This window comes from Nicotiana tomentosiformis, chromosome 11 (assembly GCF_000390325.3).
Source record: "Nicotiana tomentosiformis chromosome 11, ASM39032v3, whole genome shotgun sequence".
Lineage (NCBI taxonomy): Eukaryota > Viridiplantae > Streptophyta > Magnoliopsida > Solanales > Solanaceae > Nicotiana > Nicotiana tomentosiformis.
The window spans coordinates 90129999-90147686 of record NC_090822.1 but is presented as its reverse complement, the minus strand read 5'-3'; the positions used below and the strand labels follow the sequence as shown (position 1 = coordinate 90147686).

General features: G+C 41.8%; 1 protein-coding gene across 1 annotated transcript; it reads right to left on the bottom strand.

Annotated features, from left to right (window-relative positions):
- Window positions 1–266: 266 nt before the first annotated feature.
- Window positions 267–1134, bottom strand: LOC138901815 (interactor of constitutive active ROPs 4-like). Its single transcript, XM_070189610.1, has 3 exons — window positions 967–1134; window positions 716–883; window positions 267–626 (listed from the first exon to the last, which is right to left on the bottom strand). The coding sequence occupies exons 1-3, from the start codon at window positions 1132–1134 to the stop codon at window positions 267–269; spliced, it is 696 nt and encodes a 231-aa protein (XP_070045711.1).
- Window positions 1135–17688: the final 16554 nt, after the last annotated feature.

The window sequence follows — 17688 nt, the reverse complement described above, 5'->3', positions numbered from 1 at the left end:
TCACAAACTGGTTAAAAAGGCTACCCTCGGCTAAATTTCTAAGGGTCTCGATAATATCGACGGGTAGCTTCTACTCCATCGAGGTCCTTCCCATACTCGGACCTACTCTTCCTTCCATCATCGTCACCATCATCAGAAGTAGCCCACGCTCCAACTTCGGCTTCATGCTTTCTAGCCTTTACTGTCTCATCGATAAGATTGAAGCCTCGAGCGTGGATCTCCTCGAGGGTTTCCCTCCTAAATTGACATTTGGCGAGTTCGGCAATCTAATATGCTCGTGTTTGAGCGGTCTCAGCTTCCTCCCTTTCTTGGACTTGAGCGGCTTCAGCACCGGCCCGGTAGACGGCCAGGATTGCATCTGCCTTGGCCTTTGCCTTTTCAACTTCAGATTTGGCCTTGGCAAGTTCGGAAGCCAACCGAGCCTTGAGATCCTCTACTTTCCTTGCTTCAGCCGAGCTCTTCTCCCTCATGCCTCGAATTTGACTTTCGGTCGATGACAATTTGGATAAAGCAATCTCTTTTTCTGCAGCGAAGCAGTCCATGCCTTCTTTCCACCCCAAGGTCTCCGCCTTTATCATATTGACCTCCTCGTGGAGCTGCTCGATCCTCTCGACCTTCTGCTGCAGCTGTAAGATTGAAATATTAGCCAACATTCTCGAATTGAGCCCATGAGATTTTAAGATATTCATTACCTGTTTGATAAGGCGGTTTGAACTTGGAGAGCCTTGGCCAAATCGGCTCGGAGGTCCTTGGTCTCCTCTTCTTTTTGCCCACAGAGAAGTTTAAGGGAATTCCTCTCCTCTATGAGCCCTCGGAGGTCAGCCTCACACCGACTTAGCTCAACTCGAGACCGAGAAAATGCTTCCCGTTGAAGCGCTGAGGCCTACGCATAAAGAAGAAAAGAAGTTAGACAGGAAGAGAAAAATGAATACAAGTATAACACTAACAAGCATAGTTAAGGCTTACCCGATTCAGAGCTTGATGTGCTTCGTTGAAAAAGCTCGATGCCTTGCTCGAGTCCTTCCTCGAGACCTCTAAATCACTCAGACCGGTAAAGTAATCACGGAAGGGGTCCTCCCTTCCGTGGGCTCCTTCGATGGAGAGGGTCTTCAAGGCTCGAGCCTCTTGAATCATCTCGTCTGAAAATGAGGGGAGCATCGGAGAGCCTCCAATTTCTATTGCCCCAAGTGAATCACTTGGGGCGTTCTCCTCATCTTGAGGGGCCTCGACAGTTGTACCCACCGTTGGCTCATTGTTGTGGGAGGCATCTTCGATCCTCAATGACTACGGGACTTCGCCCAAGTCTTTTCCCGAGGCCCCTTCATCTCGAGACGGAGTCTCTACAACCTTCACCGATTCAGTGGCCTTTGGAGCCTCGGTGCTCATTCCCACTCAGGCCTCCAGCCAGGAGTCGTCTTCTTCCACTTCTTCATCTTCCTCCCTTTGACGTCGAACAAATTCCTCGGTTAGGAGGATGATGTTCTTCCTCGGCTTACGAGCCTTCTTCTTCTTAGGTTTTGGATCTTCGGAGGGTGAGGACTTTTTCCACTTTTTGTCCTTTGCTGGTTTTGGTGTCGAGATCGAAGTCTCCCCCTCACCATATAGGGGCCTCATAATAGCATCTTTGCCAAGGCCTGTATGAAAGGAAATTAAGTAATAAATGCTTTGATAAAATCATTAAAGACGTGGACAAGGGGCTTACCATGAGTTTTGGCTTCCCATCGGCCCTTTGATAAGTCGCGTTATGAGCACTCGGCATACATAGAGGTCGAGGCTAGGTCCCGATCCCAGATCTTGAGGTTAGGGATTGCACCGGGCATCCAAGCGTCCACTACATCACGAAAAATGATATCAATGAGAAGAAGCAAATAAGAAAAACAATTAATAGGAACCAACAAGGGGATTGTACTTATGCTTCATATTCTATTTCTCAGGAAATGACATCTTCTCGGTCGGGATAAGGTCAGAAGTCCTCACTCTAACGAATCAGCCCATCTAGCCTTAGTCCTTGTCCTCGTCTATGCTTGAGAATAACACTTTGGTAGACCAGTGTTGGAGTTTTATTAACCCGCCTCGATAGAGGCGGGGACTGTATAACCTGATGAGGTGGTCGAGAGTTAAAGGCATCCCCTCGACTTTACTCACAAAGAATCGGAGCAGAATCATAATTCGCCAAAAGGAAGGATGGATTTGGCATAGTGTTATTCGATACTAACGACAAAAATCAACGACGACGGGGTCGAGGGGGCCCAGCGTGAAAGGGTAAGTGTAAACACTTAGAAACCCTTCCACATGGGTGGTGATGTCCTCTTTGGGGGGTCGGGATCACCACCTCTTTGTCCTCCCAGTTGCAATCTTTCTTTACCAATTTAAGGTATCCCTTAGTTATTGAGCATATATACATCAACACTAGCTCGCATCGACCGGGAACCGACGAGGCTTTATCGGTCTTAAATCGGAAGTGAGGACCCCCCCGGGAACACAGTCCTTGGGGCGCAGCTCCACCGGTGCCTTGTCGCCGGCAAGCCGCGATGAAGAAGCGTTTTTCTTTTGAGGAATAATTTTTGATATTTTTGCCATTTTTGTATGGACTTGAAGTTAAAAATAGATGGAGATGATAAGATTTGGTGTTTTGAGAAGAGGTTAGTAGTGAAAATCGCAGATTTGAAGATGAAGAAATTAGAAGATATAAAAAGGTTTGGAGATTGAAAATCTGAAAGTAAAAGCTCAAAATGGTGGAGAGAAGGGCTATTTATAAATTTCACAACGACGGTTCAATATTGGCGGTGGCCGACCATCGACTGACATGCATTTAATGCCTTGGTAACTGTATAGACGGAACGTTTGAGTCACTTTCGTCGCTTACGTCACAAGGATGACATCATGACAGGTCGAGATAGAAAATCGAAGGCTCAATTCGTTTCCTGTCATTACACTCCAAAAAAATGAGGGGACTATTTGTATACGGTTAAAATCGAGCCCAGCCGATTTTACTATTTGACCGAGACCGGGAGTTTGCATCGAAGGATAGCCTCGTAACGGAATAGGCCATATCACGAGGATAAGGTACCGAGTTCAGAATTGAGGTACCTGTCAAGATCGAGGCTAGTAGTGATCGAAGCCAAACAAGACAGACATCGAGCAAGATCGAAGATAGCACAATAACAGAAAGGCGAGATATACGTGACTGGTCGAGGATCACGGCTTAAATCTCGGTGACTGGTCGAGGATCATGGCGTAAATCTCGGAACGGATAAAATCAGAAATGGTTAATTAGCTAATCATGAGATTTTCTTCTGTAATTAGAGTTATACCATAAGTAGAACTCCTCTACTATATAAAGGGGGGTATTAACCATTTGTAGGGGACATTTCTCACGTAAAAAAATAATACAATTTTCTTTCTTGTTGATACGATTGTTCATCAATTTTGCTTTATTTTCAACTATTTTGGTATCAGTCAGTTCAAGGGCACCCTAGAGGGTTGAATTCCGTTTCAATACTGGTTGGTTTTATTTTATAGTTTATTTCTGTTATTAATCTTCATATTTGTCTATCGGTATTAAGTGAAATTGCGTATCCTTAGTACCTCATTATAAGTTTAATTGTTATTCAATTTTAAAGGTAAACAGTTATTCATCTTTAAACTTTATTCCCTGTCTGTTTAATAATTGCTAAAATCTAACAAAAGTTATAATATTTGGCAATAATTATCACTCAAAGATATAAAATATACAAGTAAAAGTTAAGGATAAATTGGTAAAAATCCAACTTATATCGTACGAAGATTGACGCAGTTCATTAGTGGCTAAGGCCTAATACACAAGTTTTGCTTGGTTTTACAAATAGTTTATGGAGATGTTTTCCGCTATACTTGCTCTTCTGACCCATTCACTCAGAAATGCATGCAACTTTCGTTGGTCTGATGATGATAAAATGCTCTTTTAAAAGCTAAAGATAGCTTTGACAACTACTCAAGTGTTGACTTTGCCTATGAGTACAAGTGGCTTCACCGTCTACAGTGATACATCACATTTACGGTTTGGGTTATGTTTTGATTTAGAGTGGTAAAAAAATATTACTTAGGGTTCTGATGGTTGAAGAAAGAATTAATCGACTCATGACTTAGAGCATGTAACAGTACTATATTTGCGCTTAAGATATGGAATCATTATCGTTGTGTGAGCCATGTGAGATTTACAACAACCATATAAGTTTACATTATATCTTTTAGGAAAATGTTATGAATCTAAGACAAGATGGTGGTTAGAGCTGCTTAACAACTATGATCGCATGATTATGATGTTATGTTCATAATCTTGAATGATTATACGTGTATTTTATGCACATAGCTTGAGCATATTAGCTACATTACATGATGCATCACGTGGCGATGACAAGGGTCCAAGATTGTGCCCAGCGCAATGTTAGATTGATGATGTATGATAACCGGATTCCAAACACATCGCATTATGATTGGTATGATGATGACGTGAGAGAATATCTAACACTTTGCGATAGTAAGACATGTGGTTCGAGTCTTAACATCGCATAATGCTTGTTAGACATCGTGGTTACGAGTGTTACTTACACTTGCAATGAGATTAATTGGGCACTACATGTGCAAATATACATTGGGTACTGATATGAGACATGTGTATATATTCATGTTTTATGTATGTGACGTTTACATGCATTTTCATTTCGTAGCATATAGTCTCGGCAGAGGCGGATCCAGGATTTAGAAGCTCCGGGTGCCAAAATTTTTGAACGTAGTCATATTATAATTTATATTGTCTAATAGGGTATAAATTTAATCGGTTTGGTCTATTTGAGTTTCGGTTCTGGTTATTTGTCTTTGGAGTTAATATAAATAAATCGACTAAGCAAAAATATTACGTAATAATTATGATAACTTGGAAAAAAAACATAAAAATTTAATTGGATTATGCATTTTGTACAAGAAAAAATACTCGCTATCACTTTATATTTAGATACTTAAGGCAAAAACTTATACTAATAAGTACTCTAAATATTAAGTAAGTTTACAAACATTTTTCAATTTATATTTTTCATAAAAATTAACTCACTCGATATTATATACAATTGTCCTACTTTAGAGCAATCTAACAAAACAATAAACTTTCATCATTGATTAAAATAATAACTTATTCAAGGATTCGTTTTTTAGTTTTTGCCAATAAATTTTTAGAATTGTGGTCCTGGAGAAATCAATTAATTTTTCTTTATCTATTGATAAATAACGGAGGAGTTAGGAAAGTGCAACAATGGTGATTTCTGTGAATAAAAATAAACCAATAAGATCAAAGAAAAAGTCAATGAAACCTATTAATAAACAAAAAAGAGCAATTAAGTAAAGAGAAAGAAGAAACAAAGGATCCTCGTGTAATTGTCTTGAATGCACCAAACAAAAGCTTTTAAAAAGATGAGCTAGGCTAGATTCGAACCCCACCATTTGGGTGAAAATGGGAGTGTCTTGCTAGTGGCACCTTGAGCATTTTTGTTACTAATGGTGTCACTGAAAGTATTTGTATACATTCCTTCTATATATACATGCATGTATACATACTATTGCATAGTTTCCGCCAAAGCTTGCGGGTGGCGTACCACCCCGTCCCTTACACGTAGATCCGCCCCTAAGTCTCGGGGGCTATTGGGGATGGGTCGATAATACTTGCTTGAGTCCTTATGGCATACCACTTACTACTCCATACAGATACTACAGCTAGCACCACCGCATACTCCTGAAGTTATTGATTCATCTTGTTCTCTACAAGGTTAGTCGTCCACTCTATCCTTGAAGGAAGTATGTTTAATTTAATCCTTGGAGGAAGTACATTTAACTTTGTGTACGGGTAAAACCGGGGATCATGTTACCCCTGATGATTCCCTAATAGAGGAACAAGAGGGAAGCATGATCTGGTGCAATCTCGAGCGAAGTCGAAGGGTCCCTTGTTCCGGAGCTCGGGGGGACGAACAGTACATCTGGGTTCGGGCACGGCTAAACACCAGATCCAGACCAAGTGAAGTTTCGAGATCAAGGAAAAAGCGAAACGGTTGGGCACGACGAGCAGGGAGCCGTAATACCCTCCCTCAATAGGATATTACGACGCAAATTCGGTCTGATATCAACTGTGGATCGACAATTACCGAAAAAGAAGATTTTACCTTATTTAGACTTATACTAGGATTGAAATTCTTCTGCAATAAAAAAGGGAGAATTTATTCATTAGAGACTACTATTGACACACATATCAAAGCAATAAAAGTTTATTTTTGTATTCTACCTATTATCAGAATTGTTCTTCAATTATTCTTTTCTTTTATTGCTACCGAGCTCACATTGAGGGCTTGATCGGGGCCAATTTTTAGTGTTCAACTTAAAACCATGCTTGATTATTCCATCACGATTGATGTGATCGTTCATTCTATATTTAATTTAATTATTTGATATTTTTAGATCATTCGTATTAAATTAGATCACGTATCTTTTAAACCGCGTACAAATTTAATTGTTACTCATTTTTAAGGGTAAACAGTTTGGCGCCCACCGTAGGGCCAATGATAATAGTGATGATTTGAAACGAATCTCCATAACACATCTTATTTTACATTTGTTATTTGAAGTTTGATTTCAGGTTAACTTAAGAATGTCAAATTCTCAGTCTGCTCACTTGAATGTTGACGCTGTGTAAGGCCACCACGGTAAAAACAATAACGTATTACCTAGCAATGACGTGCCCCCTACTGAACCTAATGGTTTTCTAGTTGCCGACTCGGTCGACGCTAACTCACAGGTTGCCATCAACATAAATCTGCAAATTGACCCCGAAAATAGCATTCGCGGGGCATCTCGACAATCGGCTCGAGAAGCGCCCGAAGGAGAAGGTGAAGGTGATGGGGTTAGCTTGTGGTTGATTTTTGAAATGTTGCAAGATCTGCAAGCGGCAATAGTGCAGGCAAACCTAGAGTTACATCCCTAACAGGATCGATCCTGAGCGGATCAAAGAAAATACTCGAAGGGATGAACAAGTTGTCGTGGAACCGGATGATTTCGGGCCCGGGAAGACTTCTGAGGTGATGAAGATGCTCGAAGCATTGACAAAGCGGATGGAGTATGGCGAGAAAAATATAGAGGCCAACGACAAGAAGGTGGAAACTTATAATTTCAGGGACTATCAGATCCCTGGAGCACCTCCAATATTGATGGGTCCAGATTCCAAAAACTTCATTCAGAAGCCTTTCCCCCCAAGCTCGACACTGAAGTCGATCCCGAAGAGGGTTCGAATGCCCGACATTCCCAAGTATAATGGGACCACAGATCCAAACGAGCATGTAACCTACTATACATGGGCAATCAAGAGGAATGACCTGGAAAACGATGAGATCGAGTTGGTTTTATTGAAGAAATTTGGGGAAACCTTCTTCAAATGAGCGATGATATGGTATCACAACTTGCCTTTGAATTCTATTGATTTATTTGTTATGCTCACAGATGCTTTCGTAAAGGCCCACACTGGCGTCATCAAGGTCAAGCGAGGAAGTCGAACTTTTTGAAAGTCAAGCAAATGGTTAACGAAATGTTTAGGGAGTTTGTATCAAGGTTCCAGATGGAACGAATGGACCTGCCCCCGATCGCGGATGATTGGATGTTCAGGCATTTACTTAAGGTCTTAACCCCCGAAGTTCCGTGGCTTCTCAACAATTAAAGCAAAACTTGGTGGGGTACCCGATGGTCACCTGGGCTGACGTCCATAACAGCTATCAATCTAAGATCAGAGTCGAGCACAACCAACTAGGGCCCCACTCGGGGTCTGTTTACCCCAACAAAATGAATGACATGTCCAAGAGGAATCGTCGACTAGGAACCAAGGCCGGTCAGAGATCGATACTAGCCGTACGGCTCGGATCGGTGGGTAAAAAGACTCGGGCTCCACCATACTAGGAACGAGAAGAGAAATGATCAAAGACTGAGCAACCGAGGCTTGATGAGAAAAACAATTTTGACAGGTCGCTCGGAGGTAGGGAAGCACTGAGATTATCATAATATAATTTCAACGTGGATGCTGCAAGTATAATGTCGGCTACAGGGTGCATCAAAGAGACTAAGTGTCCTAGACCACTGAAGTCTGATCCCGCCCAGAGGGATCACAACTTGGTGTGTAAGTATCATGGTACTCATGGTCATAGGACTGAAGATTGTCTACAACTAAGAGAAGAAGTAGCTCATTATTCAACAATGGGCACTTTCGAGAATTCCAAAGTGAACGGGCCAAAAATCATTTCAGAAACAGGGACGCCAACAAACAGGTCGAACAAAAGGAGGCCCAGCATGTGATCAACATGATCATTGGGGGAGTAGATTTCCCCCAAGGGCCAATGATAAAATGCACCAAAGTTTCTATTACAAGGGAAAAATGCACCTGGGACTATGACCCAGAAGGGACCATCTCATTCAGTGACGAAGACGCCGAGGGCATCATCCAACCTCACAACGATGCACTGATAATATCCGTATTTATCAATAAATCTTGAGTTAAATGTGTATTGATTGATCTAAGTAGATCGACCAACATCATCCGATGGAGGGTCGTAGAACAACTGGGATTGTTGGACCAAATCATACCGGCGGTCCGGGTGTTGAACAGATTCAACACTGCTTGCGAGACGATGAAGGGTGAGATAAATTTACAGGTAAACACTGCCGGGACTACCTAGGAAAAAGAGTTCTACATGATCGAGGGGGATATGAGGTACAACGCCTTGTTCGGAAAGCCATGGGTTCACAACATGAGAGTGATGCCTTCAACCTTACATCAGGCGTTGAACTTTCCCACTTCTGGAGGAGTCAAAATAGTCTACGGGGAATAGCCAGCCACAAAGAAAATGTTCGTTGTCAATGAATTAATCCCGATGCCCCCATTTTCGGCACCAAAAAATAGGAAACTGACCGAAGAAAAGGAAACCAAATAGCAATCAACGATCCCGACCTCAACCGGGCCGACAAAATAAGAGGAGCACGTAGCAAGCAAAAAGGATGATTACGATGTCCCGAGATCTTTCATAGCACCTGATGACACCGATGCCACTAAATCAAAAATAGAGGAATTGAAGCAGGTTATATTGATCGAGCATATACCGGATCAAAAGGTATACCTGGGTACGAGACTAACTCCCGAGCTCAAGAAAAAAACCTTATTGATTTTCTTAAAGCTAGTGCCAATTGTTTGGCCTGGTCCCATTTAGATATGACAGGGATCCCACCGGAGGTAACAGCTCACAAATTGAGCCTAGACCCAAAGTTCCATCCGGTCAAACAAAAGAGAAGGTCGTAGTCCGAGATCAAACACGCATTCATCAAAGACAAGGTATCTAAATGTTTGAAAATAGGTTCCATCCGGGAAGTTAAGTACCCTGATTGGTTAGCTAACGTAGTAGTCGTACCTAAAAAAGGAAACGAACTTAGAATGTGTGTAGAATATAAGGATCTAAACAAAACGTGTCTAAAAGATTCATTTCATTTGCCTAATATCGATCGAATGATCAACGTGACAGCCGGACATGAGATACTGAGTTTTCTCGACGCTTATTCTGGGTACACCAAATTCAGATGGACCTGGGTGATCAAGAAAATATTTCTTTCATAACCAAATTTGGCACCTATTGTTATAACGTGATGCAGTTTGGGCTAAAGAACACTGATGCCTCGTACTAACGCCTAGTTAACAGGATGTTTGAAAAACCAATAGAGAAATCAATAAAGGTCTCTATTGATGATATGCTGGTTAAGTCCCTGTGATTAGAGGACCATTTGAAACATTTTCAGAAAACCTTCAACATATTGAGGAAGTACGACATGAAGCTAAACCCGAAAAAGTGTGCCTTCGGTTTAAGCTCGGGCAAGTTCCTTGGGTTCATGGTTTCTAACCGGAAAATAGAGATCAACCCAAATAAAATAAAAGATATAGAAGATATCACCGTGGCTAATAACATTAAGGTAGTGCAAAGACTGACCGGGCGGATAGCCGCGTTGGGCCGGTTTATTTCGAGATCGTCAGATAAGAGACACCAATTTTTCTCATTATTGAAAAAGAAGAACGACTTCTCTTGTACCCCGGAGTTCCATCGAGCTTTAGAAGAACTCAAGCGATACCTGTCTAGCCCTCCCTTGCTGGACACTTTGAAGGCGGACGAATAGCTATACCTCTACTTGGCAGCTACCGAGGTGGCGGTAAGTGGTGTCCTGGTCTGGGAAGTAGAAGGTATGTAATTTCCTATTTATTATGTTAGAATGACCCAAGGCGATGCCTAAACAAGCACACTTAGAAATATTAGCGCTCTCCTTATTAAGCGCTTCTAGGAAATTAAAACCGTACTTTCAATGTCACCCCATATGCGTCATGACCTAGTACTTGCTAAGGAATGTCATGTGTAAGCCCGAGCTCTCGGGTCGGTTGGCCAAATGGGCCGTAAACATTAGCGGGTACAATATCGAGTACAATCCCCGAACCACCATAAAATCTCAGATTTTGGCGGACGTTTTGGCCGACTTTAGGCCGGCCTTGATCCCCGAGGTTGAGAAGGAATTACTACAAATTTCGGGGATTTGCTCAGGGATCTAGACCCTATTCACGGACGGTGTTTCCAACGCGAAAGGGTTCGGGCTGGGCATCGTATTAAAACCACCTATGTGTAACGTAATAAGGTAGTCTATTAGAACTGTAAAATTGACTAATAACGAAGCTGAATATGAGGATATGATTGCAGGTCTAGAACTAGCTAAGAGCCTAGGGGACGAAGTAATCGAGGCCAAATATGACTCCCTCATTATCGCGAACCAAGTCAACGGGACGTTTGAAGTAAAAGAGGAGTGGATGCGGAGATACTTGGATAAGTTGCAGGTGACCTTATACCAATTCAAGGCATGAACTCAACAACACGTACCTCATGATCAAAATAACGAGGCCGATGTACTGGTCAATTTGGGGTCGTCGGTCGTCTCCGATGAATTCGACTCCCAAGCAGTGGTACAGTTGATGAACTCGGTGGTAGAAGAAGGTTACGCCGAGGTGAACTCGACAAGCTTGACTTGGGACTGGAGAAACAAATACATAGACTACATGGAGAAACAAATATTGTTATCAGATCCCAAGGAGTCAAGAGCCCTACGTACTAAAACTGTCAGGTTCATCTTGGTCGAGGGAAAATTGTTTAGAAGATCCTTTTTCAGGCCACTAGCTAGGTGCTTGAGTCCGGGGGAGACCGACTACACCATGAGAGAAGTAAACGAGGGCACTTGTGGAAACCACTCGAGAGCAGAATCCCTAATTCAAAAATGGATCAAAGATGGATATTACTGGACCGAGATAGAGAAAGATGCGAAAGACTTCATATGAAAAATATAACGAGTGCCAAAGATACGCCCCAATGATTTATCAACCAGGGGAAATGTTTCACCCTGTCCTATCATCGTGGCCGTTTATGAAATGGGGGATGGACATCGTCGGTCCCGGTAAAGCCTAATATATACTACTCATGACCTATTATTTCTCCAACTGGGTCAAAGCTCAGGCGTTCGAGAAGGTTTGGGAGAAAGAGGTCATCGACTATATCTGGGATCATGTAATATGCCGATTCAGGATATCGGTCGAGATCACTTACGACAACAGGAAGCAGTTCGTTGGCAGCAAGGTAAGTAAGTTTCTTGAAGACCACAGAATTAAAAATATATTGTCAACACCTTACCACCCTAGTGGGAACGGACAAGCGGAGTCAACAAACAAAACTATACTCCAAAATTTGAAGAAGAGATTGATCAATTCGAAGGGAAAGTGGAAAGAGATCTTGCAAGAAGTCTTTTGGGCATATAGAATGACTTCGAAGTCAAGTACCAGTGCAACCTCGTTCTCTTTAGTCTACGGCACGGAAGCTCTAATCCCGATCGAGGTGGGGGAACCAAGCCTAAAGTTCTAGTATGCTACCGAGACGTCAAAAGGCAAGGCCATGGACACGAGTTTGGACTTATCGGAAGAAAGGTGAGGAGTCGCCCTGGTCCGGTTAGTTGCCCAAGAGCATCGAATGGGGAGGTACTACAACCAAAGGGCTACTTTGACATTTCCAAGTCAGGGACTTGATATTAAAGAAAAGTTACGCTACACACCAAGAACCCAAATGATGGGAAACTAGTCCCGAAATGGGAAGGTCTATTTAGAGTTGTTGGAATAACTGGGAAAGGTTCATATAAGCCCGAGTCAGGGAATGGTGTACAACTACCAAACAACTGGAATGTAGCACACTTAAAGCGGTACTACTGCTAAGGTACGAACACAATTTCCTTTGAAATTTGTTATGCTTTGGACTAACTTATGCAGGTATTCAATGGAGGATAAAGATGTCAATTAGGTCAAAAAGAACGTGTTGTACTCTTTTTTTCTTGGACCGGTTTTTCTCTAAGTGGGTTTTACGGCAAGGTTTTTAATGAGGCAGCAGTAAAATGTGCTACCATAGTTTTGAAGACTAGCCCGAGGCCGGAACTGCTGACATCCCGTACTGGATCGATAGTATTCAAGCCCTCACGAGCTTAGTCTCAAATACTAGGGGAGACATTACACCCTAAGTTAGGATCCTTAGAAGGCGTTTTTATTTTATATTAAATTCCAAGGCTCGAGTATTAGAATTTGTTGTAAGGGTCAAACGGTCAAATGAACCGTACCCGTGTAGCTCCCTCTTACAATGGAAGAAAGCTTATGCGCCTTCGATTATGTACTCTACATGCAAAGTAATGGAAGAAATTTGCCCTATATATTTTATCACTTCACATTTGCACCATCTATATATTCGTTGAGTTATTTAGAACAAATAACAGATCCTAAATCCTAGAGCCTACGGGCCTCCCCGAGTCGGGGACTATTGTCCGATAATAAGACTGGACAGCTTGAGATTTCGAATCTCGGAGGCACCAAGCCTGTTAGGCAGGGCCCGAACATAAAAGGCTACAGCCAACTCAAAACGGCTCGGAGACGTCCAAGTTCGTACTTAGAAAGTAAGGTCCTTCTCATGATTAAAACCTATTATAAAAGGTCACCATCGGCAAAACACCATCGTGTACGATTGAAACATTTAAGTATCTTAAAGTCTTCATTTTTATTGGGTATTTTGAAGCCTAAGTAAAAGATACTGAAAAGTAAAATATACAATATAGCCAAAGGGAAGATTTTCTATATATATATTCCAAAATGTTTTTACAAAGGCACGGTAAAACGGCTACAAAATAAACAACAACATATGTACAAAAGAAAACGAAAAATAAACTAAGGCATCTCAGCCTAATCTTCACTAGAGCCCGATTCACTACCGGAACCCTCGGGCTCATATATCTCTTTAGCCTCGACCTCGAGCCTCTTGTCCTCTTCAATCTCGGCTCATAGATCGCAACCCCGGGCATGAATCTCCTTGAGGGTATCCCTCTGGGATAGCCACTTTATATACTCGACCTTTATTATTAAGCGGTCCTCGAGTATTTCCACGCCATTTTTGTATTGGGCTAGCATATCCTGGACTTCGGAAGAATCGGTCGAAGATGCCTCTAACTTGGACTTCAAAGCAGTATACTCCAGGCCGAGGTCGTCCCGTTCCAAAACGGCCGAGCCCAGTTGTGCTCGGAATTCATCATTCAGCCGAGACCACTTGTCGGCCTTATCCTTCATCACCCTAAGTTGGTCCTTGACCGATGCCAACTCCTCTTTGGTAGACTACTTTTCTGATGCCAGAAGGTTCATCCTGCTCCTCAACGTCTCGGCTGATGGTTTGAGCTCGTTTATCTCGTCCTGGAGCTGGTCGATCAGGTCTATCTTCTCTTGGACCTGCGAGGTGGTGTCGTTAGCTACTACACTTAACCTCTCATTTTTAATCTCAAATATCCTTACATTCTTGACCAGTACGGCGTGTTCTCGTTTCACTCACGAGGCCTCCCTTTGAGCTTTTTCCAGCTCAGCTTGAAGAATGGGGAGATCCTTGAGAGCCTCTTCTCTTTGCTCGCTGAGAGCCTTGTATATGTCCTTCTGCTAGACTTGCTCCTTGAGCTCAAACTTAAGCCGGTTGTCTTCTATCCGACACCGATGAAAGCTTTCATAATGGAGCACCGAGGCCTGAAAAACAAATTGATCATGAAGATACACTAAGGTTAAATGAGCTACACGAAGGACACCAAGAAAGAGAAACATACCCCGTTTAGTGCCTGTTGTGCCTTGTTGAAGAGGCTCGGTGCACTCACCTCGTTCATCTTTGCCTAATCCTCTATGCTCACTAAGCAACGAAGATAGTTATCCATGCCAAGAGGTCCGAACAACACCGGGGTATCTGTCGGGTATCCGTCGGGATTGTAAACATGACCGTTCTTTTACAGTCAAGATTCACGCTTGGAGTAGGGAACTACTACTTCACCAACTTCGGGATCGAGCTCGGCCCGCCTAACTCCGACGACGCATTTATTTGGGATCTCCAGGTGACCAAATCTGGAGTAGTCATCCAATGCACCGATATCCATGCCGTCAAAGAACAGATTGAGGGCCTCGTCTGCAGCCCGTGAACTCTTGATTGGTTTCTCTTTGACGGCCTAAGCCCCATCAAATAGAGACTTTGTGTGATACGGTGACTCTGTGATGTCAATGATACTGGCGGCTTCTCTCGGAGCAGAAGTAGCCTCTCGGGAGACCGTGGCCACTGGCCTTCCTTCGGGCTCCCAATCCATAGAGGGTTCGACCTCCCGGTCACTTCCCCCCGATGTTGTCCGCTCCTCTTAAAAAACGCTCGGCCCAAGGGTGACGAATTCCAAATCGTAATCCTCAGGGTAGTCCCTAAGCCGGTGAAGGGAGTCAACATCTAATACCCGGGCCCGTGTGCTCTCTTTTTTACTCTTTCGGACCTAGACTGCTGCCCTTTTCCTTTTGGCCTCGGCGTCCGCGTTCGGGGAACCCGAAGACTTCCTCTTTCTCCTCTTTTTCCCATCGACTTAGGTTGTCCTGAAGCGGAGGGTTTATCGGGTGAGGACGAAGCCTCATCCTCGTCCTCGTCCACTATTTGGAGCTCAATGATCTTAGTCAAACCTATGAATGGAAAATAGGGACTTAGAAAAAATGGCAGTTGAATATAAATGGAAATTTGATCGGGGAGAGAGCACTCACCATGGGAACGGGCCTCCCACTTGACCTTCGTGTGTTTGCGCCATTCATGCTCAAAGTATGACAGTTGTTTGCAAATCCCCTCGATCCACTCTTTGAAGTGAGGGATTACATTGGAGACTCAGGAAACCGCTACACAATGGTAGAACTGGTCAATAAGAAAGAAGAACTGAAGTTCAAAAAAAATTCTAAATATTCAAAAAGGAGAGGAACTTATGGGCTAGGTTTCTCTTTTTAGGGAACGACATGAACTCGGGGGGAATGAGATCCTTGGTCTTTGCCTGAACGAATCTCCCCTACCAGCCTCGATCTCTATATTCATCAATACTCGAGAAGGGAGCTTTCTTTGCCCGTCGAGCGAGCTTGATTAATGTCGCTCAGAATATTCGGTGATTGTAGAGACGAAGCATATGGTCGATGGTAAATTGGGGTGTCTCAGTGTTATTGACAAAATGGCGGAGGAGGATCACGATCCTCCAAAAGGATGGGTGGGTCTGCCCGAGGCAGACCTCGTACCTTTTGTAAAAGTCGAGGATTATGGTATTCACCGGGACAAGTGTGAAGGGGTATGTGTAAACACTTAGATACCCTTCCACGTGTGTTGTAATGTCCTCATCAGGACCAGGGATGACTGCTTCTTTTCCCTTCCACTTGCAGTCCTCCTGAACTGTTGGGAGCGTATCCTCGGTAATTTAGCATATGTACCTCCACACCTCCTCGCCTCGATCCCCTTGACTGGAAGCCTTTTCGACCTTGAAGTCATTTTCTATGGAGCTGCCTCCACGGATGAAATTCTTTGGAGAAGGCTCCGGGGCCACCTCCGATATGGTGATAAGTATAAATTGTGTATGTTTTAAGTATATATAATATTAAATAAATAAATATTTTATTTCTACATATATTACTTTTTATTCAATATTTGTGTAAATCTAATAATTACTATAGGGAAAGAAAAGGAACAGAAAGAAGAATACAAAAGCAAAGAAAGAGAGCCAAGGATGGCATCCGTGGGAAGAAATAAATAGAGAAAATTGAGAAACTCAGACCAAGGATGACATCCAAACCACATCCCATGCCAAGGATGACATCCTTGGGAATTTATGCTTGTGCTTGTCCCTATAAAAAGAGCGTAAATTTCAATTGAAAAAAAACCATTCTTGTGTAGAGAACATCAACTTTAATTAGCTTTGTTTTAGTTTTCAAAGTTATTTCTCTTATTGTAGGAATAGTATTTTTCTATTTTATCTTTTCTCCATAATGGAGTAATTTTCTTTGGTTGGGATATTAGATGAAGTTATAAAAGTGTTATAATAATTATCTTAATTTTATTATCTTCTTATGTTGAGATTTTCTCTTTATCATCATTATACACCAAGGTATTTGATATTGATTATTTGATATAATTATATCACTTACTGAAATATTTATCTTGTTATTTTACTTCTTATTCGGGAGAAGAGAAAGATTTTAACAAGTTTATTGATTTAGAAAAGGTTAATCGAAAGAGGCTTTTTCTCACGTGGTGCACTCAACTAAGATAACTCTTGTTTGAAGCCATTACTTTAATTGGTTAACTACACTAATCGAAAGAGGTGTTATTAGTCAATTATTATTTAATGTCACTAACTGTCAATAAATTAATAACACTAAGTGCGATCAGTGCTATTTATATATTATTGTTATATGGAGTGATGTCTTAGAAATAAGTGATCATTCTTTAAACAAGGTATTTGTTTCACTGTTAATCGATTGACTGCAGTAATCGAAAGACGTGTTATTAATTGGTTATTTTTATGGGATTTGGCTGAATTAGAAATAAGCAATCATTTCACTAAACAGAGAAATAAGTAGTAAAATTTTGATTTTATTATAATACTTTTAACTTGCTGGATCATAATATCCCAACCTCTATTTTTTATTATAAAACTATAACATTTATTGCTTTTATTTTACTATTTTTTTTAACAACTCTCTCTTTACCAATTTATTTCTCTCAAATAGTGATAAAGACAATACAAATCTATAGCCTAAGTGGTTCCAATCTCTGTGGGACGATATCTTAAACTTTACTATAATTTGACAGAGTGCAAGCAGAAAAATTATATACGCCCAGAGCTCGTCAAATTTTTGGCGTTGTTGCCGGGGATTGGTAAACATCTACTTCAGATTAATTGTCTTATTACTACTTTGAAATTTATTTTTATTTAGCTTCAAGTCTTTTGTTTTCTAGTGCCTGACAAGTATTAAGGAGCAATACCAAAAAATAAATTTAAAAAAAAAGTATCCTGAAGGTCAACTCATTCCACGTACTTTCAAAAGAATTTCAATCAACCAAGTAAACTTTTTGTTGAGCTGGTAGAAGAATACTGTCAAAAGGCCATCATATGTGACTGTTGTGGAGGCAACCACCAAAGCTTTAAATGCCAAACCAATAACATATTCTTCTATGCGGATTCTAGGAGAATCAATGTAACGACCCGACTTGTCAT

What these genes read in the sequence shown, in the direction of transcription:
- LOC138901815 (XM_070189610.1), bottom strand. Translation starts at nt 1,134, where the DNA reads ATGATTCAAGAGGCTCGAGCCTTGAAGACCCTCTCCATCGAAGGAGCC. An exon ending in CACATCAAGCTCTGAATCGG is followed by an intron (nt 884 to 966) that starts GTAAGCCTTAAC and finishes CTTTATGCGTAG; the next exon opens with GCCTCAGCGCTTCAACGGGA. An exon ending in ATTTGGCCAAGGCTCTCCAA is followed by an intron (nt 627 to 715) that starts GTTCAAACCGCC and finishes TCAATCTTACAG; the next exon opens with CTGCAGCAGAAGGTCGAGAG.